General features: G+C 48.1%; 1 protein-coding gene across 15 annotated transcripts in view; it reads left to right on the top strand.

Annotated features, from left to right (window-relative positions):
• The window catches only part of PHKB (phosphorylase kinase regulatory subunit beta), a 104,218-nt gene that overhangs the window by 7,882 nt on the left and 68,478 nt on the right, over positions 1-27,858 (top strand). For 7 of the 15 annotated variants that reach the window (XM_036274195.1, XM_036274199.1, XM_036274198.1 and 4 more), the window contains 6 exons: positions 7,272-7,361; positions 8,227-8,365; positions 15,675-15,774; positions 20,536-20,643; positions 21,111-21,191; positions 25,402-25,517. In XM_036274195.1, coding sequence (XP_036130088.1) covers positions 7,272-7,361; positions 8,227-8,365; positions 15,675-15,774; positions 20,536-20,643; positions 21,111-21,191; positions 25,402-25,517 — 634 coding nt within the window. Of the gene's footprint in view, positions 1-1,624; positions 1,698-4,182; positions 4,291-7,271; positions 7,362-8,226; positions 8,366-15,657; positions 15,775-20,535; positions 20,644-21,110; positions 21,192-25,401; positions 25,518-27,858 lie in introns of those variants that run through there. The other 8 variants (XM_036274202.1, XM_036274203.1, XM_036274201.1 and 5 more) reach the window with 6 other exon arrangements.

Below are 27,858 nucleotides of genomic sequence, written 5' to 3'. Positions count from 1 at the left end.
TTGGCTCTTCCGCTTGCTCACAGCACGGCCTTGGACAGAGCACCAAACCTCAGCTGCTCTCATCTGTAATGCGTGAATAGTAACAGTACCTGCACAACGGAGTCGTGGGGGTAGACGAAGTCAGGCATGTGATGCATGTAGCACAACACTTTGCACATGGCAGATGCAAAACACATGAGCTGTTTTATGATATGCTGGTAATAATGAGATTATTCTTTACCTTTCTTTGGCTAAAAGTGCTCACGTGTTGATTTTTACATTTACATGTTTACATTCAGCCTGACAACTCCCACTAAGAGTGCTGACTGGGTCAACATCCTTTTTCAAGACATAGAGGCCAAAATAATTAATGTAAAAAACAAACAAAAAAATCAGCCCCTGAAGAGGGAGTCAGAAGATCTTGTTTATAATGTAAAATAAAGGGCTTAGACCAGGTGCCTGTCCATGTTCCTTTCTGCCTTCAAGCATATGGCTCTGGACCAGGAGTGTCGGCAGTCTGTGGAGAGTATCTGTCGGGTCCAGGGCAGGACCTAGGCCAGTGATGTTGAGACAGATTTTGAAGGTGGGGAGCTGACAGTTGGGGTGGGTGTCACAGTGCTTCAGGTCTTGAGGCTCGGCTCAGTGGACGACGGTTAGTCTTGATGGTGAGCTCTTTCGTTGGTCATGGTCTCACCTTCTGGAAGTTGTAGGGTTGGATTCTTCTAAGAGGACAGTGCTGCAGTTTGATCTTGATCCTTTCTCCTTCCCCTCTCTCGTTTCTTATGAGATGGAGCCCTGGACCTCCTTAAAATGCAGCACAGACTCAGCAGGTCTGGGGTGGGGCCCAGGAGTTGCAGTTGGAACAGACTTCCAGGGGGGCCCTGGCGGTGCGGTCGGAGGCGGCTTCCAGGGGGGCCCTGGCGGTGCGGTCGGAGCGGACTTCCAGGGGGGCCCTGGCGGTGCGGTCGGAGGCGGCTTCCAGGGGGGCCCTGGCGGTGCGGTCGGAGCGGACTTCCAGGGGGGCCCTGGCGGTGCGGTCGGAGCGGACTTCCAGGGGGGCCCAGGAGTTGCAGTTGGAGCAGACTTCCAGGGGGGCCCTGGCGGTGCAGGGACCACTCCTGGAGGAGCACAGTTCTGTCTGTTCTGTCTGTCGCACCAGACTGGTCCCTTGTAACATCTTCATCTCTTGTGTTTCAGATTCTAGATCTCTGGCTCTGATGGAAGCATCCTTATATCCCAGTCCTTAACTTAGTCTTTGGGTAAATATGTTGTTATCAGCGTCCCTGGTCTCCTTAGGCTTTCCCCACAGATGCTGTGTGTGACCTTGGCTGTTTCTGCAGCCTCCTTTCTTGAGTGTGGCTCTCTGACTCTACTTGCTGGGCTCCTCTGGGCTTTGACTTCTGGCCTGGTTTACCTGCACCAAATCCTTGCACTCAGCCGAGCCAGTGCACTAGAGTTGGCAGTTCAGGACTTCCACTGTGAGGCCTTTGATGTACATTAATGACATAAGTGACATTTCCAGCAGATGTCATTGGAGTGACTGGGTGTCATTCGCATTTCCTTCTAGTCTCTACCGCGCGTGATCTCAGTAGTTACAGTTGGCGCCCTGCGTGCGAGATGGCGCAGTCCCCGTCCAGTGGGCAGCTCTGCCCTGGAGGTGATGACTGTCTCCGTCCTCGGAGGTCCAGCCGATGGAATGGAAATGACAGCCGTCATTGGTCAGTCCTAGAAGTTAAGCTGATTTTTCTGCCAGTCCAATTTGTTTCCCATGGTATTTCTTTGCAAAATTGAAGTGCTGATTGCTTAAAGACCTCTGGGGAGGCCCTGGGGGGCGGGGGTGGGGGCGGGACCAGGGAGTTGGCCTCTCCTCTGACTCGGGTGGCCGGGGGCATTGAGAGCAGACGGATCAGTAGGATCAGTACCGCTGGCGGGGTCTCCTCTGAGGCGCCCTGTAAGACAGGACTCAGCAGCCACAGACTGAACGTAAAAATGAGGGTAGGACTTCAAGTGATGGAATATCATTTGGTTTGAGAAGAAGAGGGAACAGCGAGCAGTCTTTAAATACACTACGAAAAACTAGCAGGTCCGAGGCTGAGTTCCATCGTGGTCCCATGTTACAGTAGGGGTGCACTTTCACTCGCAGTAGTATGAGCTGAATACCTTAAGCATCAGTCGCCGTGACTCCAGTTTTCATTTCAGTTTTTTGCTACAATAAAATCCTTATAACTAAATTGCAATGCTGATTAAAGTACAGCAAAATCTTAATAGTCTTAGCATTCGCTCAGTTTCATTCTTTCAGTTTTGCGTTCCATAAAAAACTAACAGCCCATAAAAAAATACGGTGAAGTTAAGCTGCGCTTGGAACAGACTTGCAGCCTTTTAAGCCCCCCCCCCCACCGGGTCGTCTGACTGGGTGCAGCTTGATGGAAGCAGGAGCACCCAGAGTTCCAGTGTCCTTGGGGCCAGTTCCGGAGCTTAAATGTGCGCCTTAGAAAGGGGGTTCATTTGCATTTTAATATAGTTCTTCAGCATGGTGTCCTACATTTCTTAATGAAAGATTTCATTCTGCTCCCAGGGGTCTTGCGTTCACCTTGTCTTCCCAGAGACAGAGTGACTTTCTGGAAAGCTTGACCGTTGGCCCTTATGGGACTTGGAGGTTGTTAGTGACTTGTTAGTGAAGTGAAGGTTAGCTCTGAATAGTCACGCTTCAGAAGTAGTTTACTTTGGTTCTGCAGTGTCACTGCAGACCTGTCAGCATCCCTCCTGCGTAGCGCAGGGCTGGATTTCGGGAGCTTGTCTGCCTCTTCCCCCAAGGCAGTGCTCCCTCCCTGGCTGGTCAGGGAGAAGGGCCAGCTTGGTTTCCTGCACTGGACCACGCGCAACCCGCGCGGCATTGCTGTCCCGTTACAGCTCAAATTCCACTCAGTCAACTCTTATGTTTCTTAAAAATTACTGATTGTTTCCGTTGCTGGTGTAAAATCACTGTGTGGGCACCCGCCTTGCACTGACCAAGAGGGTGCTGATGTGAACTGACAAACCAATTCTTCCTGAATCCTGCATTTCCTGTTCGTGCCCCAGCCTGTGCCCAGTGCGGGAGCAGATTCGGACATGTAAGGATGGGGATGGGCAGACACTAGTGTTTGTGTTGTGTACTGTGTTAGTGGCTTTGCTGAAAATATCCATTTGAGTCTCTCAGCAACCCTGTGAGGTTATATAACCCCCCACCTTGCAGGCGAGAAGCCTCGCCCAGGGAGAGCCAGTCTGGCCGTGGTGGAGTGGGTTAGCTGTGGTTGCTGCCCAGGTCTGTCTGCTTTCAAAACCCGTGCTCTCTCCAGAGCCTCTTTCCTGAGACAGTCTCCCGGTCAGGGAGGACGGGGTGGGGGTGGGCGACAGGCAGTGTAGACCAGGCAGACCTTCGCTTGATCGGACCTTGGGCTTACTCTTATTCACTGAAACGTGAAAGTTGGCTTGTGAGATAATTGACTTGGATTCCATACAAGCTGGGTCAGAACCTCAGGACAGCCTTGGAGGAGTCACCACGCCGGGGGGAGGGGGGAGTGAGGATGACATGCCACCTCTGCCCACTTCGCTTGCCCCATGGCCTGCACCGGGCTGCCTTCTAGTGAGAAGGAAGTGCTCTCCTGTTCGTTATCTGCAGCGTCTGTACTGGGGAGAGTCCGGAAGTCTTTCGTTTTTTTCTGGTTATGAGTATTTTTATTCCTACAGTCATCTGACTTGACTAATTCATTAGTTTATTGTGATTTTTTTTTTTTTTTAATCCTCACCCGAGGACATTTTTGCAATTTTTGTACAGATAGAGTGGGGGGGGGGGGAGAGAGAGAGAAACATCGACGTGAAAGGGACACATCAAGTGGCTGCCACCCACACGACTGACCAGGGCCGGGGACAAACTGCAACCGAGGTACGTGCCCTTAGCGGGAACCGAACCCGGGTCTCTCCAGACCGCAGGCCAACGCTCTAACCGCTGAGCCAAACCGGCCAGGGCTGATTTTTTTTTTTTTTTGCTTAACATTTAAGACTTTATTCATGCCTACCATACAAAGTGTTATCAGAGCAATTTTTAATTAGTAGTAATAATATTCGTATTAAATGCATCGCTGAACTTGACTGAGATAAGGAATACTGACCAGGTTTCGTCAGAGTGTAAATGATAAATGGAAGTGGTTTGGTTTCATTTTTCAGAATGCTGAACGGCTTGAAACACTTCTGTGGGACTTGTGTGGAAGAACATATACACAGCAAAATGCCCAGTGCACATGTTTTCACAACTATAACAACAGATGACATCATGTAATAAGTATCTCCTGTGAAGGTTGGGAAGTGTGTACAGTGAAGCTCTTTCCACCTCCTCGTAGTTCTGTTAATGTTGAACCAAGACTCTGTCATTTAACTCAGAAGTTTGGAATTCAAAAATCCCACTGGAGTATACGTATGAAACAATGAATGACTCTAAGTTTCTCTTGAGAAGTCTGACATGTTCAGATTAGTATTATCCTTTATAAAGTGGCTCCCTTGGAAGGCTAGATACATTTATTCTAGGGATCCAGTAATTTTTACATCATAGCCTGTTGTGAGCTCACTCAGCCTCCTTGATGAGGAGGGAGAGCAGGGCAGCAGAACAATGTAGAGAAGAACACGTGGAAATACTTGCTGGTCACAGCTGAGGTCATTGATGAGTGAGTCATACTTCACTGCCTCTTAGTTAATTACGATTGCAGCCGATTCTGAGCAGCTTCTGGCAGATCCTGGACATCAGAGGGTATCAGTTCCGTTTGTTCAATAAATATTTATTGAGTGCGCGGTGCCAGAGGCTGCTGGTTGGGGCTGTGACAGGACACTGCTGCTGTTGAGGACATGTAATGACTTTGCCACTTCTGAGTGCTTTTTTTTTTTATAAGGAGGAGTTGTAAAAACTTTCAGAAAGGTTCGAACTGTTTGAATGCAGCCGTGACCTCGCAGGAAGCAGACTGGGGCAAGGTGTTCTCCTAGACCGTACACAGGAAGACGGAATAGCTCCTTGAGCGATTGGTGTTCATGAGGGCAACACACGAAACAGCAACAGATTTAATATCCTTACACAGATTTTATAGGCTGTGCTCCTTCTGTAAAGGTCACCGGGAGGACTTAATACGTTTTCATCAGAAATAAAATGGAAACAGCGGAGCGGCCTTTTCACATCTCATTTGGATACGTTGAATAGGCAAATTCCACTTTATTTTTATAAAGTTGTGTTGTTTTATATTTGCCATTTCATATTTTACATTTAAATTTTCTTTTCTTTATTGATTTTAGAGAGAGAGGAAGGGAGCGCAAGAGATAGAAACATCGATGAGAGAGAACATGGATTGGCTGCCTCCTTCACGCCCCACACTGGGGATCAGGCGCACAACCTGGGCATGTGCCTTGACCAGGAATCGAACCAGCAACCTCTTGGTGCAGGGTCGATGCTCAACCATTGAGCCACACCAACTGGGCTTTTTAAAAAATAATTTTTTTTCTTTATTGAGTTTAGAGAGAGAAAGGGAGAGGGAGAGAGAGAGAAACATCAATGAAAGAGAACATTGATAAAAATACATTTTTTACCCAACTTGCCATGGAGAAACATATAGACTTAAAAAGTTGAGGGTTCTGCCTGGCTGGTGTGGCTCAGTGGTTGAGCGTCGACCCTGTACCAAGAGGTCGCCGGTTTGATTCCTGGTCAGGACACACGCCCAGGTTGTGGGCCCGATCCCCAGTGGGGGGAGTGCAGGTGGCGGCCAATAGATGTTCTCTCTCATCAATGTTGCTTTCTCCCTCTCCCTCTTTCTAAAATTAATAAAGAAAAAAATTTTTTTTTAAAGAAAAGTTGAGGGTTTTGCCTTGGCAAGTGTGCTCAGTGGTTAGAGCGTCGACTCCCCTCATCTCGTACGAGCTGGCTCCAGCATATCTGTGCAGAGGGATGTTTTGCAGTGTTGTTTGTGATGGCAAAACTAGAAAACTACATACCCACGTGGGGAGCGGGTGACTGAGCCGCACTGTGTCGGAGATTTCCATGAGTGCCGTTAAGCGAGAGGGTCCGGAGGCTGGGATGGGTGTGTTTCATGATCCCCCTTTACAAACCAAGCAGTCACACTGCTCCGCCCTTCACTAGAGCCCGTTCTGGTGTCACTGTGGAGACTCTTCTTCCGAGAGCCTCTCCCCTCAGAGGGGTGTCTGCATTTCCTGTCTTCACCCGCAAACCCCTCTGCAGCAGCAGTGATGGGACCCGGCTGCAGGGTGCAGGTCCTCGCCCGTCTGCCCGAACAAAGGGCTCCCAGGGCCTGGCTTCAGACTAGCGTGCCGGACACAGCCATTTGATGGACGCGAAGGCTTTCATTATTTCAAAGTGACAGGTTCTTTATGCCCACGCCCTCTCTCCCCACCCCTGCCCGGCAGGTCACGGATTGTTCTTGTGCTTGTCGCCAGACTCGGCGACCTGCGTTCTCTGAGTCCAGAGGTGGCTTAATCGTCACCTTGAGTTTATGATTTCTGGGTGCTTTTAACATGAATTGGAGACATTACTTAGTCTGATGGCTGAGGGTTCCGATATTTTCCTTTCATTCAACAGTTGAGAAAGTACACTAGTCAAGTGAACAATTTTCTGTATCCATTTTGTGGCCAGTTACCGTGATGACTGTGTGTTCTGCAGCGTTCGGGCAGGGTGCTCCGCTACCACTTTGGAGCAGTTTCCATGGCTGAGAAGTAGAGATAGTTTCTGCGTATAGACTATGTAATAGGGGCAGTGTGTTATCTACCTAGGAGACGGGAGGCTGCAGAGTTTCCGTGTGAAAGCGATCCAGATACTCGAACCGATGGCTTGGAACAGGGCAGTGCTGTCTGTTTCCTTGAGGTTTTGGGGTGTGAGCATTTCACAGACAGTTGCCTGAAGAAACTTAAACATAGTTTGGATAAAGTTTGGATTTCAGGGCATTTTAGAAGATGTATTTCTCAAGCGGCACTGCAATTACTGAGCTGTTGACTAGCCCCTGAGTTTGAGTGTTGTTTGAGTTGTTGGACTGACTGCGGGGTGAGGGGGAGGGTAACTCCTCACAGTCAGACCTTTCCATCCTTTTACAAGGGTGTTCTTCTCTCTCCTTCCCCCACCCCAAACTCGAACCGTAGTGAAATACGATCATTCATCTATGAAAACAAAAATTTGATCGCTAAGTAGTGCTTCTTCATTTGTCCAGAAGTTTTCTTGGTTGATGTTGGTGAAAATGACTGAAACTGATGAGTGTTCATTTTTCTTTTAGGCTCAGTGTATGAACCCCTTAAAAGCATCAATCTTCTGAGAGCTGATCATGAAACCCTGTGGGATAAACTGGATTATTATTACAGAATCGGTAAGCCAAGTCTGAGGACAGCAGATCCCCCCGTGGCTGTGGGTGGTCTTTGTTCTGCCCTAGTTGCCACGCGTTCCTGGGGGTGCTCCCCCGCTGGGGCGTCGCGGCAGCTTCGGAGCTCGGGCAGCTCCGTGTGCCAGTCGCATGTCAGGCCCGGGCGCAGAGGGAGCGCAGCCAGCCCTCTCTGTCCCCAGACTGCTTTTAAAACTGTCGCCAATGTCTTCGAACGTGGCCAGACTGGGGAGCCGGATGCTTTCCCGATCAGCACTTACACAGACTGTGGAGCTGCCCTCGCTCATTTCCTCACCGTGGCTCCCAGGCGGTCCCGGGCCTTTCGTGGCGATTTCTAACTCGTCGAGATACAAAGGGAATCTCAGGTCACTGAGACTAATACTGGGTCCCTATTTTGTTGTTGTTGATTTGTTTTTGCCAGTGTCAGCCCGGAAGGTTTAGTTTCCTAGGTGTGTGCGGCTCCTCTTTGTTCATCAGACCCTAAGGTGGAAACGCCTGTTAGTTTTTTCTCAGTTCTCTTCATGTGCCTTATATAAAATTTAATTTATTTGTCTCCCCTAAGGGAAGGATTTTTTTTGTTCCTTTCAACTTCACGTAAAACCTTACTTCACCTTATTTTGGTCAAGATTGTGGTATATATATTTTATGTTGCCCTTTTATTTTCTTTGTAGCCATAACTAGATAAAGAGATTGACTAGCGTGACTTATCGTGACGTTGTGTCTACATCTCCAGAAGTTTTACGCCACAGCTAAGTTTAGAAACAGCAAGGTGGTCAGAAGCAGGCTGCGGCTGCAGCAGCCAGGGGAGGTGGACGGCTGTGCAGTTCATGCAGCTTCTCGCCTTTGCTTGCAGTCAAGTCGACGGTGCTGCAGTACCAGAGTCCCACCACGGGCCTCTTTCCCACCAAGACCTGCGGCGGCGCCCGCGAGGCCAAGGTCCAGGACAGCCTGTACTGCGCTGCCGCCGCCTGGGCCGTGGCCCTCGCGTACAGGTGAGCCGCTGTGAGCGCGGGCCACGGGGTCTGGTGGGAGGTGTGTCCACCCAGACAAGCTGCCGCTGTCTTGGGCTCGGCTGCTGACTCACGTGGGACACGGCACGTCATCTGCTGTGGGGCCTCTACCCTCCAGATGTCCTAAGGGTGCACACGAGACCAGTTTCAGTGCCTCATGACCAGATTCCTCATCTCTAGGCTTGCAAGTCAGCATTAGTTTTTGCAGATGAACTTCCCACACTCGTTCAGTTGCCTGATGCTGATCACAGGGAACGGACGATGACTGCGTTCTGCACGTGACCTAACAGGCCCGGAGCAGTCAATAGATCTGTTCAAACTGAGCAGCGAGGTGACGGTGAAGCAGGGCGGGCCCCTCCCCTCACCCAGGCCAGTGTTTCTCCCACTGCCCTTCATTGGGCTTTCACTCGTCAGATCTGGTTGGAAGTCAAGCAGTTTCTTTATAAAGAAAGAAAAATCCTTGAGCAGTGCAGAATTCCTCCTACTCTATCGATCCCATTGTATACGGAAGCACCCCGTGCGTGTCCTGACGCGTGGTCAGCCGTCAGAGCGCTGACCGTTACCCAGACCAGGTTTCCGAGCCGCTTCCGAAGGCGCGTGCGCCCGCACTCCCGTTGACAGCTGCGCTCCACACGGACGCCGTTCCTCGGTCTTCGGGCCTGGACGGGTGCCCGGTAAAGGAAAATCAAAGACCTGTGGATGGAAATGTTTCTGAAGGATGCGTTGTAGGGAACATTGCTTAAAAAAAAAAGTACAAGAGTGTAGTCTTTTCCCAGAAGACTTTACATATCTGATAGATACATCACATCAACAAAATAAATGATTTTAAACATTTCATATGATCTCAATAGATGCAGAAAAAGAGTTTGACAAAAATTTAACATCCTTTTACAATAAAAGCTCTTACCAAAGCGGTGTCGAAGGAACATGTCTCCACACGACAAAGGCTGTGCATGCCGAGCCCACAGCGACATCAGACCCGTGGAGAAAGTGGAAGCCTTTCCTCTAAGGTCGGGAACAGGCCAGAGGCCCACCAGCCCACTTCTGTTCAACGCAGCATTGGAAGTCCTCGCCACAGCCATCAGACAAGACAAAGAAATAAAGGGCATCCAGCTGGAAAGGAAGACCTAGAACTCTCATTGTTTGCAGATGACATGATGCTATAGAGAGAACCCTCCAGACCTCACCACAGAAACTATTAGAGAGAATGAATGACTTCGGTCAAGTTGCAGGACACAGAATCGACACCCAGAAACCTGCCGCATTTCTGTGTACCAGTAACAAACGACCAGGAGAAATTAGGAAAATGATCCCATTTACAGTTGCATCAAAAAGCATAAAATACCTAGGATTGAATTTAACCAAGAGGTGAAAGACCTGTACTTAGAAAACTGTAAGACACTGAAGAAGGAAACTGAAGATACAAATAAGTGGAAGGATATACCTTGCTCATGCATTAGAAAGATTAATATCGTTAAAATGTCCTTAAAACTTCCTGAACTCCTCAGTCTTACAAAAGCTGTTAAGAGAAAGTTGAACCTATACTTTATGTCATATTAAAATGTGTCATGGAGGGTTTTTGCAGTTTGTTTCAAGAATAACTTCTGGGGGGAAAATCATGACTTTATATTAGGGTTTAAATATGGATTCTCATTATTTAAGAAGAGTGGTGATTTTTTTTTAAAGGACTCCATTTATTTATTTATTTATTTTCCTCACCCGAGGACATTTTTACACTTATCTTCAGACAGAGCAAGAGGAAGAGAGGGAGGAAGAGGGAGAGGAAGAGAGAGAGAGAAACATCAATGTAAGAGACACATTGAGTGGCTGCCACCCACATGACCCCAACAGGGGCTGGGGACATACTGCAACCGAGGTACGTGCCCTTAGTGGGAACCGAACCCGGGACTCTGGTCCTCGGGCTGACACTCTAACTGCTGAGCCCAAACCGGCCAGGGCGAGAGGTGATTTTTTGAGTGCTGATCTGAAAGTGCACGTTCGGACTGGTCGAATGGGTGTGAGTTGCACAGACGAAGGTCCAGGCAAGCCTTGGGGAGGCGCGTTGCAGCCGTGGCCCGGGAGGAAGGAGCTCTCCTGCAGGGCCTGCTCCTGTCCCCGCCTCTGCTTCGGAGGTGGGTGCAGCAGGCGTCCCCCCTGGAGTGGTGAACAGTGAAGTCACATCGCTCTGTCTGCCCGACAGTATTCTGATTTGACTTTCCTTGAAGTTTGCCTGTGGGGAAATAATGCACCAATGATAGGATTCAAGTATCTACTTTTTTCAGCAGTTATATATTTATAAGTAGGGAATTCTGATTTAGATATAAAATTAAGGCTTCATATTGTAGAAATATCTGATCACTACTTACACAAAACTTGAGATCAATAAATTGACTAGAATTAAATTTAAAGTTGTTTCACTTATTTTTTTAAATTAAAAGTATTCTTTAGCTTCCATTAAAACTTGAATTTGCATATATATAGCTTGCTGAAAAAAAGTTGAATTGCCAGTTCGCAGTAGAAAGGAGAGGAACTCTTTCTGCTCACTAGGTTCATAAACATCCCGATGCCCGAACGTCTTTACTCAGACGCAGCTGCTCTTTTACTTCCTCGGCCGGAAGAGAAATATGATGGTTCCCGTTTTATTTGCAGGAGAAAGGAGGAACAGGAGGACGTCATTCAAACAGAGACTCTTTACTGCGGCTGAATTCTGGAATATTTTAGTCGTGGTTTAATGCTCGTTGAAATCAGAGGCAGAGAATTATTTTAAAGACAACTTCAGGAAAATTCGATTTTGTTGTATTTTGAATTATGTTTTACATGGGATAGGAGTTGTACACAGAACATCTCACTGAGTTCATTATTCTTCAGCTGCGTTGTCTCCTCCATATATCAATGTCTGGTCCACTGTTATTTATGCTCTAATTTGCCTCCATTAAAATGCGTGTGTCTGACATCTGGGTGAAAATTGAGCACAGCGGAAAATCATACTAGCCCGGCTGCTGTGGCTCAGTGGATTGAGTGTCGCCCCATGGACGGAGAGGTCCTGGTTTGATTCCTGGTCAGGGCACATGCCCAGGTTGTGGGCTTGATCCCCAGTGAGGGGCATGCAGGAGGTAGCCGATTGATGTTTCTCTCTCTCCCTTCCTCTCTAAAAAATCAATGAAACTTATTTCAAAAAAAGAAAATCCTGCTAGTTTTACTGCACTGCCCACCGATGAAAGGAGGAAGGATATTCTAACGATGGGTAATTCAGCTTTTCACCGACATCACTGTACTGTGTCACAGTGATCGTCATTCTTCCTGCTGGTGGCATATACGATCTGCAGTTGGAAGGTGAAGTCGTCATAGTCTAACGTTTAAGGACACAGGAGATACTTTCTGTCCAGTGGGGATGGTCGCCAGATCTCTTAGTTAAGATTGAGTGAAGCAATGAATAAGCTCTCGTCCACCTATGGAAGGTCATTGATCCATAAGAAAGATAGGAAAATCTTAACCTGGTTTAATAGTTAGATTTTAGTTCTTCTTTCTTTTTAAAAGCAAGGGATATAAACTGTGGTCAATTGATTTTTTTTTTTTTAATGTTTTTATTGACTTTTTTAGAGAGAGAGGAAGGGAGAGAGAAATAAAAACATTGATGTGAGAGAGAGACATTGATTGGCTTCCTGACCGGGCATGTGCCCTGACCGGGAATCAAACTGGGACCTTTCAGTCCATGAGACGATGCTCAATCCACTGAGCCACACTGGCCGGGCTGATTTTAAACTAAGACCTGGGAATATCAGACTTTATGCCCAGAGACAGAGACTTCCGGTCAAGGCGGCATAGGTAAACACAGTCTCGCCGCCTCCCTCAACCACATCAAAATGACAACTAAACTACAGAACAAACACCCTTCAGAACCGCCTGACACCGAGCTGAAGGGAAGTCCTACAGCTACGACATTAAAGCATCTGCCACATGGAGACTGGGAGGAGGGTCGAGGTGGACGGGCTGGTCCCACTCACGTGTGGCGGATAAAAATCAGGACACCTCTGTTCTGAAGGTCCACCCTGAAGCATGAGGGGTCCCCATCCCACACCAGGTGCCCAGCTCAGGGTTCCAGTGCCAGGAAGTGAACCCTCATAACTTCTGGCTGTAAAAACCAGTGGGAACCGAGGCTGAGGGAGGCTGAGGCTGCTGGAGCCCCAGGCAGCTCCTCTTAAAGGGCCCGCGCACGGACTTACTCAGACTCCCTCCCTCCAGGCTCCAGCTTAGGGGAGGCAGCTTGAAAGGCACCAGAGATATACAGGGAAGAACTGAGTTGTTTCGCATCAGGGCGAGAGCTGGAGGGGCAGCTTTATCCTAGACAGACATGCGAGTGGGGCCATTGTTCCCTTGGTGAGCCCTTTCCCCTTTGGGTAGGCAGACAGCCCCCATATCTGGGACTCCAGCAACCTGGCTCACACTGCTTGCCCCGCCCTGGTGATTCCCTGAGGCCCCGCCCCACCCAACGTTCAGGCCCACCCAAGCTGTTTCCAGTGGCTTTACCACAGGATTGGCCTGTTTTGGTTCCTGCTTCAGATTTTCCTAAATTCTCTCAAACAAGCAGCATCTGGCCACAGGAAGCCCCATACCTCTCGCTAAGTGGCCCCAGGCCTGGCACTAGAAGCAACCAGCCTTGGTTCACAGCTGGGCTTTTCCTGGGCACCTCCAAGCCCATACAAGAAGCAGCCATTGGCAGATCACTCTGTAGCTTATGCCTGGTGGCCCCGGGTAGAACATAGGCAGTGGCTGACCTCGCCCCAGAGCCAGCACACCCAGTGGACAGCTTCAGACCATGTCGAAGCACCACCAGCCAACCACCTCCACAAGTGATACACTCAATGAGTGGACTCAGTGGTACCAGAGACCTGCCGAAGTAAGTCTTGCTCTGTGTGGTGGGCCCTGCACAGCTGATCATCCAAGGTAGTCAGAGGTCAGTGATTAGTGGGCACAGCCAGTCCTTGCAGCTGATCAGCCTGAGTAAATCCCTCCCATTGACCTGCCAACAGCAATCAAGTTTCAATTACAACATAAGGGTGTACAGTCCACACTAGGTGTGCACCTTGGAGGTCCAGGTGAGTGACCAGGGAGCCTGTGCCATTGGACCTTACAGGACACCTACAACAATAGGTCACCCTATGAAGCTTAGGAGACATAGCAACTCTACCTAATACATACAGGGAGCCAGCTGAATTGAGAAGACAAAGAAACATGTTCCAAATGAAACATGTTTATAAGGATGTTCAATGAACTCAGTGAGAACGTCAAGGAACTTAGTGAGGACTTCAAGAGCATAAAAAAGGACCAGTTAGAAATGAAGGAGGCACTAACTAAAATAAAGTATAATTTACAGGGAATCAGTAGTAGAGTAAGTGAAGCCAAGAAGCAAACCATCAATTTGGAATGTAAGGAAGCAAAAAATACCCAATCAGAACAACAAAAAGAAAAAAGAGCCCAAAATAATGAGGACAGTATAAGGAACCTTTGGGACAACTTCAAGCATGCCAACATTTGCATCATGGGAGTGCCAGAAGGTGAAGAGAGAGGGCAAGAAATTGAAAACCTATTTGAAAAAATAATGATAGAAAATTTCCCTAACTTGGAGAAGGAAACAGACATATAAGTCTAGGAAGCACAGAGAGTCCCAAACAAGATGAACCCAAAAAGGTCCACACCGAGACACATCATCATCAAAATGCAAAAGGTTAAATATAAAGAGAGAATTTTAAAAGCAGCAAGAGGAAAGCAGTTTGTTACCTACAAGGAAGTTCCCATAAGGCTGTCAGCTGATTTTTCGAAAGAAACTCTGCAGGTCAGAAGGGGGTGGCAAGAAATATTCAAAGTGATGAAAAAGAAGGGCCTACACAACCAAGATTACTCTATCCTGCAAAACTATCATTTAGAATCGATGGCCATATAAAGAGTTTCCTAGACAAGAAAAAGCTAAAGGAGTTCATCACCACCAAACCAGTATTATAAGAAATGTTGACAGGTCTTCTTGAAGAAGGAGGAGGAGGAGAAGAAGAAAAATATGAACAATAAAATGGCAATTAATGCATATCTATCAACAATTGAATCTACAAACAAAATGAGCAAGCAGAACAGAAACAGACTCATAGATACAGAGAACTTTTTGTTGGTTGCCAGATGGAAGGGGAGTTGGGTGAAAAAGACAAAGGGATTAGGAGGTACAAATTGGTTGTTCGACTGATGAACCTCAAAGGGAAGGGGGGGAGAGGGCAGGAAGAGAGAAACCAAAGAACTTCTATGCTTATGTGCATAACCAATAGACACAGACAATAGTGTGGGGAAGGCAGGAGGGGGTGGAAATGGGGAGGAGGGGCCAAGGGGGAGGAAAAAAGAGGGACCTCTGTAATACATTCAACAATAAAGACAAGTTGTTTTTTTTATCCTCACCTGAGGACATTTTTCCATTTTGTGTTCAGATAGAGTGGGAGGGAGAGAGAGGAAGAGAGAGAGAGAGAGACATTGACGTGAAAGAGACACATCGAATGGCTGCCATCCGCACGACCAACCAGGGCCGGGGACAAACTGCAACCGAGGTACATGCCCTTAGCGGGAACCGCACCCGGGTCTCTCCGGACCGCAGTCTGACGCTCCAACCGCTGAACCAAACTGGCAAGGGCTAAAGATAAGTTTTTAAAAAATAGAAAAACAAATAGTTTACAAAACATGAAAGAAATATAGTAGAACATGAAAAAATGCCACAAAAAACTTTATGCCCAAATCCATCATGTGTCATACTGGCTTGTGTTTAAAGGTGTCCTTGACTGACATGCCCACCTTTCACTATTAAGTAATAATTATTTAATCATACATGGCAGAGCAAAGAAGGCCTGTGCCTACCTTAACCTTGAATCCAGTGGCCACCGCACGACCTAAAGGGTTGATGTTAACAGTGCCTGTGCTCTGTGCTGTGAGTTTAAACGTCTCTTGGTAGATTTCTCCAATATAGAAATATTGTTTAAGACTTCAGTCAAGTCCATGTGGAAACATGGCATGCTATTTTTAAAGCAGTTGGCTTCCTTCCTCGAAAGAAGGAGAAACCCACACGAGTTTCATCATGGGATTTCTTTTTTTATTGGAGCATTCTGCATCTGCTTGGAAAACGGAGTTTCACTGCTAGAGAATTAGTAGATGTTGCCGGAATGTAGGATTAGCCAGATAGTTAAATACTTAATTATCAAAAGCTCTGCTTCCTTTTCAAATCCGTTTCCAATTTCTTTCATGAGTTATCTCTCTCGCCCAGGCGCATTGACGACGACAAGGGGAGGACCCACGAGCTGGAGCACTCGGCTGTGAAGTGCATGAGAGGGATTCTCTACTGCTACATGCGGCAGGCCGATAAGGTGAGCCCGTGGCGGGGCGCACGCCCCCTGTGCCCCGAAGGGCTGTTTACCCCGCAGGGCGAGGAAGAGCGCACGGCCCGAAGGTAGCGCCGCATCCGGGCACGCTGAGCCCGTGGCGGGGCGCACGCTCCCTGTGCCCCGAAGGGCTGTTTACCCCGCAGGGCGAGGAAGAGCGCACCGCCCGAAGGTAGCGCCGCATCCGGGCACGCTGAGCCCGTGGCGGGGCGCACGCTCCCTGTGCCCCGAAGGGCTGTTTACCCCGCAGGGCGAGGAAGAGCGCACTGCCCGAAGGTAGCGCCGCATCCGGGCAGCTAGGTTAGCGCAGCCTCTCCTGCCCAGCCACGCTCCGGAATGCCGACGTGGAAGGATGCTCGGCCACAGTGACCGAGGACTGTGACAGGGTCAGCTTGTCTGTCTTGCCTCTGTGTTCGCCTGATAAAGAGTTTCTCAGGAACTCACAGTGTCCATGACTCTACCCGATAGTATATTACTCGAGAAAATCCTTATTAAAATTCCCTTTGGACATGTGGATGCTCTGGCTTAAGTAAACTTAGTTTGAAAATATAACACTTCATTGACAGGTGAAGAGCACAGGAATGACAAGCTTAGTGCAGAAATTAAAGAAATACTGTGCATAATAAAACTGTGTGAACTGTAAAGCACTGTGCAAATACAGTGAGATACTTACCCACATGTCTGTGCCCGCAGGTCCTAGTATAAGTATCCATACATGTGTGAGTGTGTCCCACGTCGGAGGCCCCCCACGTGGCTGGTCCGTTAGCAGAGATGCACACCAGTGACCGAATGGGTGATTGGCATAATGTACTATTGTGTGTTTTTATCACGTGAACATTGTATTGTTTTAATTTATGCTCGAAAAGGGGGAAAAATGTGATGCACATTTTTTTTGAGACCTGTACCTGAAGTTAAAAACTTAAAAAGAAAGTCATCTATATCCTGTCACCAAAATATGGCAACAGGAAAATGCCACTTTGCGGAAGAAGTAGATTTATCCACAAGCTGATAATAGAGAGATGTGACAAACCTATAATTTGTCTACTGAGATTTGACTTTGCAAATTATTAGTGTAAAGGTTTCTCCATGCTTGGGGTAAAGTGCTCTGTCTGGCTGACATACTGAATTAAACTAGTGTGTCATATCGATTGAAGTAATTACGACGGAAGCTATTTTGTCCTCTGTGTGTGAAGTCTGCTGTTTACCTGACGTGTCATGTCGTGACGCCTAACGTCCGTGAATTGGGCTCTCTCGGGAGCTTTGGGGGCCATGAACAGCATGTGTGCACTAAGCAGGCTGATCGGTCCACATGAGACTCGTGTCAGAAGGAAGGCAATGATGTAACAAAGGGTTTTCTCTGTGGCTTGTTTTAGTCGATTCTTAATTTCCCTAAATATTATTCACCGTTACCATCCAGTCTTCACAGTTATGTTGTCTTTTGAATACAGCTTGAATGTGACTGAAGCTGTCTTGAAGTCCTTAAGTTATAAAGGATAAGCATTTTCCCCCTTCTGTATGGTGGAGATCATTTCAGTCAGTGAGTTGTAAGAGGGATGACCGTGGGATCGGGTATTTATGCATACCACAGTGCAGGGTTTTAAAAGTTTAAAGCATTTCATGGTTATACTCTTTCTTGATCCCCACACCTGTTAGAGCAGGGATGCCTGAGGGGCTGACTCAGAGAGACTGAACCCTGCGCCCCCCTCTCTGCCCCATACCTTCAGCCTCTTACCGTGCTCGCCTTCCCTCTCGAGTCCACGGCAGTAGGGAATGGCACCATGTCTCAAAGTGAAATATGTATCTTTTGGTCTGTCTTTAAAACTAAAGGAAGCCTGTTTGTAGTGTTCATTTGTCATTTGACCTTAAGGCTCATCTTCTCTGTCTTCTTTTTGTTGTTAATCTTCATTCAAGGATATTTTCTCCATTATATTTTTTTTTGAGAGAGAGAGAGAAAGGGAGGGAGTGGGAGAGAGAGAGAAACATTGATGTGAGAGAGGCACACTGATTGGTTGCCTCCTGCCCCCTGCCCAGACCTGGGCCGGGGATCAAACCTGTAACCCAGGTACATGCGCTTGACCGGGAATTGAACCCTCGCGGTGCTTGGGCCGATGCTCTAACCACAGAGAAACACTGGCCAGGGCTCTCTGTCCTCTTACACGAGATCAGGACTTAGGAAGCCTAAGGCTCTCTACTGTCATTGATTTCTCATTATAGAACACATGTCCAGACATATTTTCTAAAAATGCTACTGAAAAGAGATATTTTTAACTTATTATGCATCTGAGTGCAAATAGTTGTCCTTGACCTGCAGAAGGTAGCGTAATCTGACTTCCTTTTGTTATTGTTCTGCACGTCTTAATGCTTACTCATCAACGTCCTCCACACATGCGTGTACCTGCTCTCGCACTCACCGTGCTCGTTACTTAGCAACGTCAGGAATCCTCACCTCCACACGTGCGTGTACCTCTTCTCGCACTCACTGTGCTCGTGCCCCTTAAGGAGAAGCAGTCGGCATGTTTCTGCAGCGACCCCGTCTGCAGGCTGGAGCGTGGAGATTTGCTCTCCACTGTGCTGTGTACACTGCTGTCTTTATCTACTTAAACATCTGTTTGTTTAAAATGCCACCGAGTAATTTTCAGTTCACAGGAACATTAAACTTTTATAAGATGTATTCTTCCAGGATTGCCCCGTGAGGCGGCTTTCCCTGCCTGAACGTGTGTTTTCAGGCTGTGCATTAAGAATGGATGACACAGTGCTCGGCTGCCTTTTCCTGCACGCGAAGCTACTTATTTACGATGATTAAAGTTTTAAGAAAAATACAAATAAAACAGAAGCAGAGAAGGCACTGTTCTAGATTTTTTTTTAGTCTGGCAAAGTTTGCTTTAATCATTCTTTACTTTTGCTTGCCAGATGCCAGAGATCATAAAAGACGAATTGCTCTCTCCTTGCTTTTCGCTGCTTTCCAGGGCACTTTGTGTCTGTGATTCACATGCCGTTCGCCTCATCGCATTTCAAAGCTGATAAGAGTTTGGGTCTTATTTTCTCCTGAAATTTTAAATTATTTGCCTTTTAACAGCTTTGAGACAAAGCAGAGTCCGTCGCTTCCCACTTGAGCATCTTGAGTCGTTCAGCAGTTGCTTTCCCCCGACACAGGGCTGGATGTGGATCCTCCCGTTGGGCGCTGTGTGTCAAGCCCAATGCGACACCTCCCCCAGAGCCGCAGCAGCCCTTATTGAGCGGCTAAGACCACATCCCTTATAGATCCCGATCTAGTAGGCGAAAGGGATTGTGTTTTAATCCAGCCATTATTTGTCTAGGCTCCCGGAATACTGTTCAGCGCTCTGAGATGGTAATCGTGGTGGGGAGGAAGGAGCGGCCACGTTGATTTCTGTCTGTGTAGTCTGAGGCCATGGCCAGGGGTCAAGATAGACGTGAAAGCCTTCTTGCCTTCACTTAACACCGCGCGGCTCGGCCACCTTGTAGCTAGAGAGCGTCCCCTGCTTCTTCCTTCTCTCATTCCTGATTTCCGGCCGGTAGGCCCTGACTTTCAGCGTGTGGGTGTCAGTGCTGGGGTGGGCTGGATCTGTGCGAGGTGGGGTGGAAAGGTGAGTCAGCCGTGTAGCACGGTACTGCCCAGGAAACTTCTGTGATGTGGGAATGCTCTGTTACCGTGTCGAGCAGCACACGGCCACTGCTCCGCTGTGGCTGCTGAGCACTTGGAACGGGACCAGTGTGACGGAGGGGCTGGGTTTCCAGCTGTGTTCCACGTGCTGTTCGCCCCCTGCTCCCGCTCAGCCTGCGCTTCCAGGGACCGGCCGGCACTAGCACACGGCTGGTGTCCGTGGTGTTTGCCGGGTGAGTCGAGCAGGACCTCAGTGAGGAGGGATTCTGTCGTCCGTGCAGTGTCTGTTAGGCCATTTAGTTTTCACTTCATATTCTAAAACGGTTAACTTTTTAAAAAAATACATTTTTATTGTTTTTATTTTAGAGAGAGAGAGGAAGGGAGAGAGCGAGAAACATCCACGTGAGAGAGAAATGTCGATTGGCTGCCTTCTGCACGCCCCCTACTGGGAATCGAGCCCACAACCTGGGCATGTGCCCTGGCTAGGAACTGAACCGGGACCTCTCAGTCCATGGGACTGACGCTGAGCCACACCATCCGGGCTAAAATGGTTGCCTTTTGTGTTCAACTAATAAGTAAAGGTGAGCTTACATTCCCTTAGTAGCCAGAGCGTAGGTAGAAAGGAAAGGAAGAATGTCAACAGGAGCCTGGGCTACACCTTGTGGTCCCGAGAGAAGGAAACAGCGTTTTCGTTTTGAACACTTACTGAATGCAGGCGTGGCCTGAGGCACTTTTTCATTGAGTGCTACGTGTTTCCAGAGAGCAGGACAGTGGGAGACAGACCCAGAATTCCCGTCCCACAGAGCAAAATCATTATTTCACTCTAAAATTAGATGCAAAACATTGCAAAAGCCGTTGTTGCTACATTAATGTGTTCCCCGTCTACGCTTGAGTTGCTGTGCTTGTGAAATATCAACCAAGTATTCAGTGGTCCTATTAACTCCATTAGATTAGTCGTTAGGAGTTTTGTCTGCTTCTTTAGGGAAAGTGACATTTCTGCTTTGTCTTTCGCCTAGAAGCTGTAACTTTCCTCATTCAGGTTTCATGAAAAATAACTTATGCTGTCTCATCTCGGATGAGAATGTGAACGACCAGCACTGTGTACATTTTACGTTCAATTCCAGGTCCAGCAGTTCAAGCAAGATCCACGCCCAACAACTTGTCTCCACTCGGTTTTCAACGTGCGGACAGGGGACGAGGTCCTGTCCTATGAGGAGTACGGTCATCTGCAGGTAAAAAGACATGACCAGTCCTCTCTGTTTACAGTCCGCAGCAGAGACGATTCCAGGCTGTTTACAGTTTTTAAGGAGCAGATTTTATGAATGGTTCAGAATAGAAGAGCACCGGCCGTGAGCCGAGGGAGGGCATGTGGAGCTCGGGCCGAACGAGTCAGTGTGCTGAGTAGACCTGACTGCGCCCTGGTCCGCAAGCAGAAGGGCAGCGGAAGGGCTCCAAGGTCAGGCCGTCTAGAAGGAGGAGTCCTACAGTTTTCCCAAGACAAAGTTTATACTTATCAAATCTGAAAGAATGTCAGCGCTTGGGAACTAAACCCCAGCTCCTTTGTTTCACACTGGGAAGGGGAATGGTTTCTCCAGGCCCCGGTGAGAGCAGATGACTCGTAATTTTACTCTCACGTTGAATTTCATCACGACGTTTCTGCCGTCTGCTGTCACCTCCTCACCACGCTGTCTGTTCCCAGATCAACGCGGTGTCCCTCTACCTCCTGTACCTGGTGGAGATGATCTCCTCGGGTCTGCAGATCATCTACAACACGGACGAGGTAGGCGCCTTCGGTCCTCGGAGCTGTTTCATCTTTTCTTTGACTCTTTAAAACGTAATTTTAGTTTTATAAAAAATGGATTATTTTTCAATTCATATAATCAGATACTGGATTTGGGATATTGGATCAAAAACTCTTGCCCGGCCAGTGTGGCTCAGTGCTTGAGCGGCAGCCTGTGGATTGGAGAGTCCCGGGTTCAGTTCCCACTACGGAATATATCTCGGTTACAGTTTATCCCCAGCACCGGTTGGGGTTGTGTGGGTGGCAACTAGTCGATGTCGCTCTCCCCCCACCCCACTCCCTCCTTCCCGGTCTATCTGAAGATAAATGCAAAAATGTCCTTCTAATTTTGAGAATTACAAAAAAAGAAGGGGTCGCCAGTTGGATTCCCCGTCAGGGCACATACCCAGGTTGGGGCCCGATCCCCAGAGTGGGACATGTGGGAGGTGGCCAGTTGACGTTCTCTCTCGTCAGTGTTTCCCCTTCTGCTCTAACTTTGGTGATCTGAAATAAACAACTTTCAGAAAATTTTAGTAACCATCAAAGTAAAATAGCATTTGCAGAATTTCTCAGTTATTATGTTTTTTTTTTAACATCATTTCTTTTTGTAAACTATCCTTTTAAAAGTAGAAATATACCTTTATCATATTGTATTATTTTTATTTGTGGGGCCTCTCAGTAGGGTTCTTGATGCATTTCAAGAGAGAAATACCACGTTCTTACTCTTATTGGAAATTTGAACTGAATTTCCACCCACAGTTGAGGAGTGTTTCTCTCATAGGTGATAATGCTTGAACACAGACACACCTTCGACACACTTCAGCTGAGCCCCAGTGGGGACACAGGCTCTTGTCATGAGACAGTACGCGCAGTGGGGACACGGGCTCTTGTCATGAGATGGTACGCACAGTGGGGACACGGGCTCTTGTCATGAGATGGTACGCACAGTGGGGACACGGGCTCTTATTATTGAGACGGTACACGCAGTGGGGACACGGGCTCTTATTATTGAGACGGTACATGCAGTGGGGACACGGGCTCTTGTCATGAGATGGTACGCACAGTGGGGACACAGCCTTTTATCGTGAGATGGTACACATAATGGGAGGTCCCCAGAGAGGAGGCATGTTGTGTGGACTAGTCATTCTTCCTCTCCCATGACCCGTTCAGGGAAAACACGGTCAGACACTGACTGCCAGGACCAGCAGGGGACTGCACAAGACCGCTGGGCAGTGGGTGTGTGCAGCCCCGCCCTCTTGTGGCTTGTAGTCTTGTAGGTCCTTCCAGCTGTAGTTTTTATTATTTTTATTTTTTTTTATCCTCACCCGAGGACATTTTTCCATTTTTTATTCAGATAGAGTGGGAGGGAGAGAGAGAGAGAAACATCGACATGAAAGGGACACATCGAGTGGCTGCCACCCTCACAACCCAACCGGGGCTGGGGACAAACTGCAACCGAGGTTTGTGCCCTTAGCGGGAACTGAACCCGGGTCTCTCTGGACCGCAGGCCAACGCTCTGACCGCTGAGCCAAACCGGCCAGGGCTCAGCTGTAGTTTTTAATGACAGTAAGTGTAATCTATTTAGAAGTGAAGAGAAACAACAAAGAGGAAATAATGATATGAAGAAATTAATAATAACCATGAAGGTTTCTTCTGTTTGATTCATCAAAGAATTACATATTTTCTTTTCATCTAAATCATTCTCTCTCTCTCTCTCTCTCTCTTTTTATTTTTGTTTATCCTCACCCAAGGATATTTTACCATTGATTTTTTTAGAGAGAGTGGAAGGGAGGGAGGGAGAGAGAGAGAGAAAGAGACATCAACGTGAGAGAGACACGTCAGTTGGTTGCCTCCTGCATGACCCCGACTAGGGCCAGGGATGAACCTGTAACCCAGGTTCATGCCTTTGACTGGGAATCGAACCCGAGACTCTTCGGTCCATAGGCCGATGCTCTGACCACTGAACCAAACCGGCCAGGGCTAAGTTGTTCTCTCTCTCTTTTTTTTTTAATCCTCACCCGAGGACATTTTTCCATTTTTTGTTCAGATAGAGTGGGAGGGGGAGAGAGAGAGAAACATCGACATGAAAGGGACACATCGGGTGGCTGCCACCCGCACAACCCAACCAGGGCTGGGGACAAACAGCAACCGAGGTACTTGCCCTGCCCTTAGCGGGAACCGAACCCGGGTTTCTCTGGACCGCAGGCCGATGCTCTGACCGCTGAGCCAAACCGGCCAGGGCTAAGTTGTTCTCATTTTCAATAATATTGTGAAATACTGGTATGCAGATATCTCAGGTGGGGCTGGGGGACTCCTGTCGCAGACCAGTCCTAAGCAGCCTCCTGAATAGGAAACAAACGAGAGAGGGGGACTGACCAGGGAGAGGAGGCCCCAGCTCCGGCTTTGCAGCTTTCCCGCCAGAGGCTCCGGACGGAAGCAGAAGGGGCGCAGGTCCCAGCAGGGCGGGGGGACCGTTCGCCGTGAGCAGCAGCTGACCCCGCGGTTGCCAGTGACCTGCCCCGGTGTCCCTGGTGGCGGGCGAAGCGCCTTCAGGGTGTGGCTTGGTTTTGTTTGCCGTTTTATTTTCATTATCCAGTTTTATCATTTATTTTTTGCTTTCTCGACATCTGCCATAGTTCATTTTTGACCTTCGTCTGTCAAACGATGTTTTGTATAAGTATGATCTTGCTTTAAGCTTTGCAGTGCTTTGTCTGGCTTATCTATACTTAAGCAATTTTGGTATTTTCTTCTTAAATTTAGTTTTTATTGTTTTCTTATGCTTCTCCCTGGCCTTGCAGGCTTTATTTGGTAATATACAGTTTTTATGCGGCCAGTATCACTAAGCCTGCAGCATGTGCACGGCCACCCCGGGACGATCAAGGGTGCCGCTGCTGCCCGGCAGCTTTCCCTGGAGAGCCGGGCTGTGTCGGGACCATCAGTGAGGCAGCGGGGCTGTGCTGGGACCATCAGTGAGGCAGCGGGGGCTGCGGGGGCCTTTCGGGGATGGAGGTCCTTCAGGACGCGGTTTTCCTCCTCTACACGAAGACCTGGAGACGCCGCGCCCTGCCACCGCGCAGGGAGGAGGGCTGCGCCCACCGCTCCAGAGGGCCTGGGGGAAGGGTGGGCGGAAGCCTTCAGCTCACCACGCTGGACCCACATGGCGACTCCTCTGAGCCTGTGATCCGGACCAGCAGGCCACTTAGAAAATGCCTTTATGAAAACAAATACACTTGTTTTAAATGAGAACTGATCTTAATCTTTGCTTTCACAGTTATTTTCTTAGTGTAAATTTCATCAACTTTTACTTGGAAGTCGTGGGACTCCGGCCTGTTGCTTGGAGCCCAGCTCCACTGTCAGCTCTGAGTGTACAGGAATGAGCTCTTGTTGCTATGGAAACGCAGGGGGATGATCTGATTCCGGGGGTGACAGACGCCAGACTCCAGGTTCGCCCAACACGGGACTGGCGTGTTGCAGAAACTATCACCAAAGTTTTACTTATCTAACATTTCAGATGGCCATTTGAGATTCCAAATATTATCTACTATAAAATAGTGCTTTATATTTTTCTTAATTCTTTTTTTTCCCTTCTTTATTGATTTTTAGAGAGAAAAGAAGGGAGAGGGAGAGAGATGGAGACATCGATGAGAGAGAACATCGATTGGCCGCCTCCTGCATGCCCCCCGCTGGGGATTTGGCCCACAACCTGGGCATGTGCCCTGACTGGGAATCAAACCAGTGACCTCTTAGTGCATGGGATCGACACTCAACCAATGAGCCACACTAGCCAGGCTATTTTTTTTTCTTTCTTCCTTTTTTTGGTACATGCCCCTAGTGGGAACCGAACCCGGGACTCCTGGTCCACAGGCCAATGCTCCAACAACCGAGCCACACTGGCCGGCCTATTTTTCTTAATTCTGAAGATGCACAGTACTCATGAATGGTGACAGATATAACACTGAGGAGTTACGGTTGAAGCATTGACAGGATTTCAACTTTGTTTATGTGTGGTATAATGTTAGGTTCTCACTTCATATTACAATAACCAGGCAGAACACAGTGTTCACAATGATGTAATCGTCGTGAGAACTTCAGCGCGTGAAAGAAGTGTTGGTAGGCAGGTATGCATTTGGAGTTCAGATGGTATCTGATTATTCTTACAATATCTAAGCCTCTGTCACTACCATGCCCTATGTTCATTCTCTTCGTTCAGGTCTCTTTTATTCAAAACCTCGTGTTCTGCGTGGAGAGAGTGTACCGCGTGCCGGACTTCGGTGTCTGGGAGAGAGGGAGCAAATACAACAACGGCAGCACGGAGCTGCATTCCAGGTAATTTGCATATTTCTGAGGGTTTGCTTTTTTTTCATTTAAATATGTGCATTTGAATATGAATGAAAATCAGAGTATTCGATTGGAACTGTGGTTGCGGTGTTAATTTTCATCTCCTTCTCATTCTATATGTGATGCAGATGAAATTCATTTCAAATTAAAGTAACAGTCAGTTCTGAGTGCCCGTGAGCAGGTGCAGGGGACGAGCAGGTGTCCTTCCCAGCCCCCCACTGTCAGCACTGGCGTGTTTGCCTCCCACCCAGGGCCCGGCCTTTCTGCCCAGCTCCGTCCAGCTCTCTCTTCTCGGCAGGGATGCCCTTTGAAGGTCAAGTCCATTGAAACTGCCCAAAGGCAGCGCGAACGCCCTGCGTGAGGAGACCTGTCAGGGGTGCAGAGCTGGTTTTACCCTGACCGGATGCACTCAGACCTCCCAGCCCACGGAGCTCTTGTTTCCTAGAAGAGGTTCGGCCAGCCTTGGGGGCTGCTGGTTAGTGGGTGTGAAGAAACAGCCGTGGCCGCTGCCTGGTGTTAGGGTGGGGGGTAGCTTCGGTGACTGCCTACCTTTCAGACACTCGGCATTGATGCCCAGGAGGTCATCTTCTCACTAAAAAGTATAGCTCAGTTGGTTCTGTCCTTATAAGCTGTAGGTCAGCATAGATCATTGAGACTTAAATGAAGTAGCAGTTTAGGAAACACTGGTGAAGAGGGGTCGGCCGCTCTGTACGTTTCGATGGAAGACGAATCACAGAAAAAAAGTAAGCTGATAGAAGGTCATTAGTAAATGCAAGACTGGCCGCAGATCACTAGCTGTATGTCTCTGATGCCTCGGTTTCCCCATCTGTAAAATGAAGGTAACGATAGTTTCTACTTTATAAAGTTGTAACGATTACATTAACATACAAATATGAATTTTTTGGCTATTGGAAAGCAAACAGGAAAACTGTGTACTTAATAAATTAGCGATGTGGATATAGGCCCAAATGGAAGGAAATGCTTTTGAAACATTAAATGCTAAATAGAATGTTACCGAAAGACATCAGAGGAGGATTCCAAAACGGTGGCGGAGTGAACAGAAGCTACACAGACCGTCTCCCAGGACAAACTGGAATTACAACCTAAACACAGACAAATTGACGGGAAAAAGCAACAGAAAAGCAGCTTGTGAGGACCATATAACCAGGGACACTGACTCGATCCCGGTAGGGTTGAGGAGGCGTGAGAGGGGGCTGGGAGCCCACAGACAGCAGCGGCCTTAACTGGGAGCAGCGCCCTCGGGTTAAACTCCCAGGCGGCTCCACAGCGCAGAGCCAGGACAGAGGCTAAAATAGCCACAGCTACTCACCTTGGGCTCTGGCAGAGGGAGAGCAGACTGGACAGGAACTGTGTGGGGACACTCAGGATTTGGAGGGCACTCAGAGCTTTTGCTGAGTTGCAGCCATGCAGGACGGTGGTCATCTTGCTCCTTCCCAGGGTTCTAGGGAGAGGTAGCGGCCCCTCCCTTGGAGATTCAACCCCACCCAGGTGGGCCATTGAAGTGCAAAATGAGGCTCATTAACAACCAGCGTCTGCCCCACTCTCCGGAAATCCCCTTATGCTGAGCACCTGAGGGAGTTTTTCATTCAACTGACAACCCAAAACTCTTCAAGTAACCGCTACTGCTAGCCTCCAGGCAAAAAGCTAGAGAATAACTACCATTCCTGGGCTAGCAACTCTAACCAGGAAAGTAAGACTTGACAGTGGTGTTTAACGTGGGTAATCCCTCGCTCATACAAACACAGGAGAGGGAGCCACAAACAGCAGATTACCAACACCCACAGGGAAAATTTGGCAGGCTCCAAAGCCCACTGTGATAGCCAAAATGGTGAAACACAGAAACAAAAGCCAAATGAAAGAACAAGAGACCTCTACCGAAGATGAGATAAATGTGGAGCAGTTAGGCAAGTTAACAGAGCTAGAATTCAGAGCAATGATCTTGAGAAAGCTCAACAGCATGAGTAAGGACATAGAGATGTTGAAAATCAACCAATTGGAAATTAAAAACCACCAAGAAGAAATCAAGAATGAATATCAGAAATAACACATTGGAAGGTCTAAACAGCAGAGTAGAGGAAGCTGAGGATTGGATCAGTGAATTAGAAGACAGGGTAGAAAAAATCAACCAATCAGAAAACCAAAAGGAAAAAATGATTAAAAAACAGGAAGACAGCTTAAGAGAACTGTGGGACAACTGGAAACATAATAACATTCGCATCATAGGAGTCCCCGAAGAGGAAGAAAATGGGCAAGGGTTAGAGAATATATTCGAAGAAATAGTGACAGAAAACTTTCCTAACTTGGTGAA

This window comes from Molossus molossus, unplaced genomic scaffold (genome assembly GCF_014108415.1).
Source record: "Molossus molossus isolate mMolMol1 unplaced genomic scaffold, mMolMol1.p scaffold_m16_p_21, whole genome shotgun sequence".
In the NCBI taxonomy this organism is placed as follows: Eukaryota; Metazoa; Chordata; class Mammalia; order Chiroptera; family Molossidae; genus Molossus; species Molossus molossus.
This window is presented reverse-complemented; position numbering and strand designations above follow the sequence as displayed.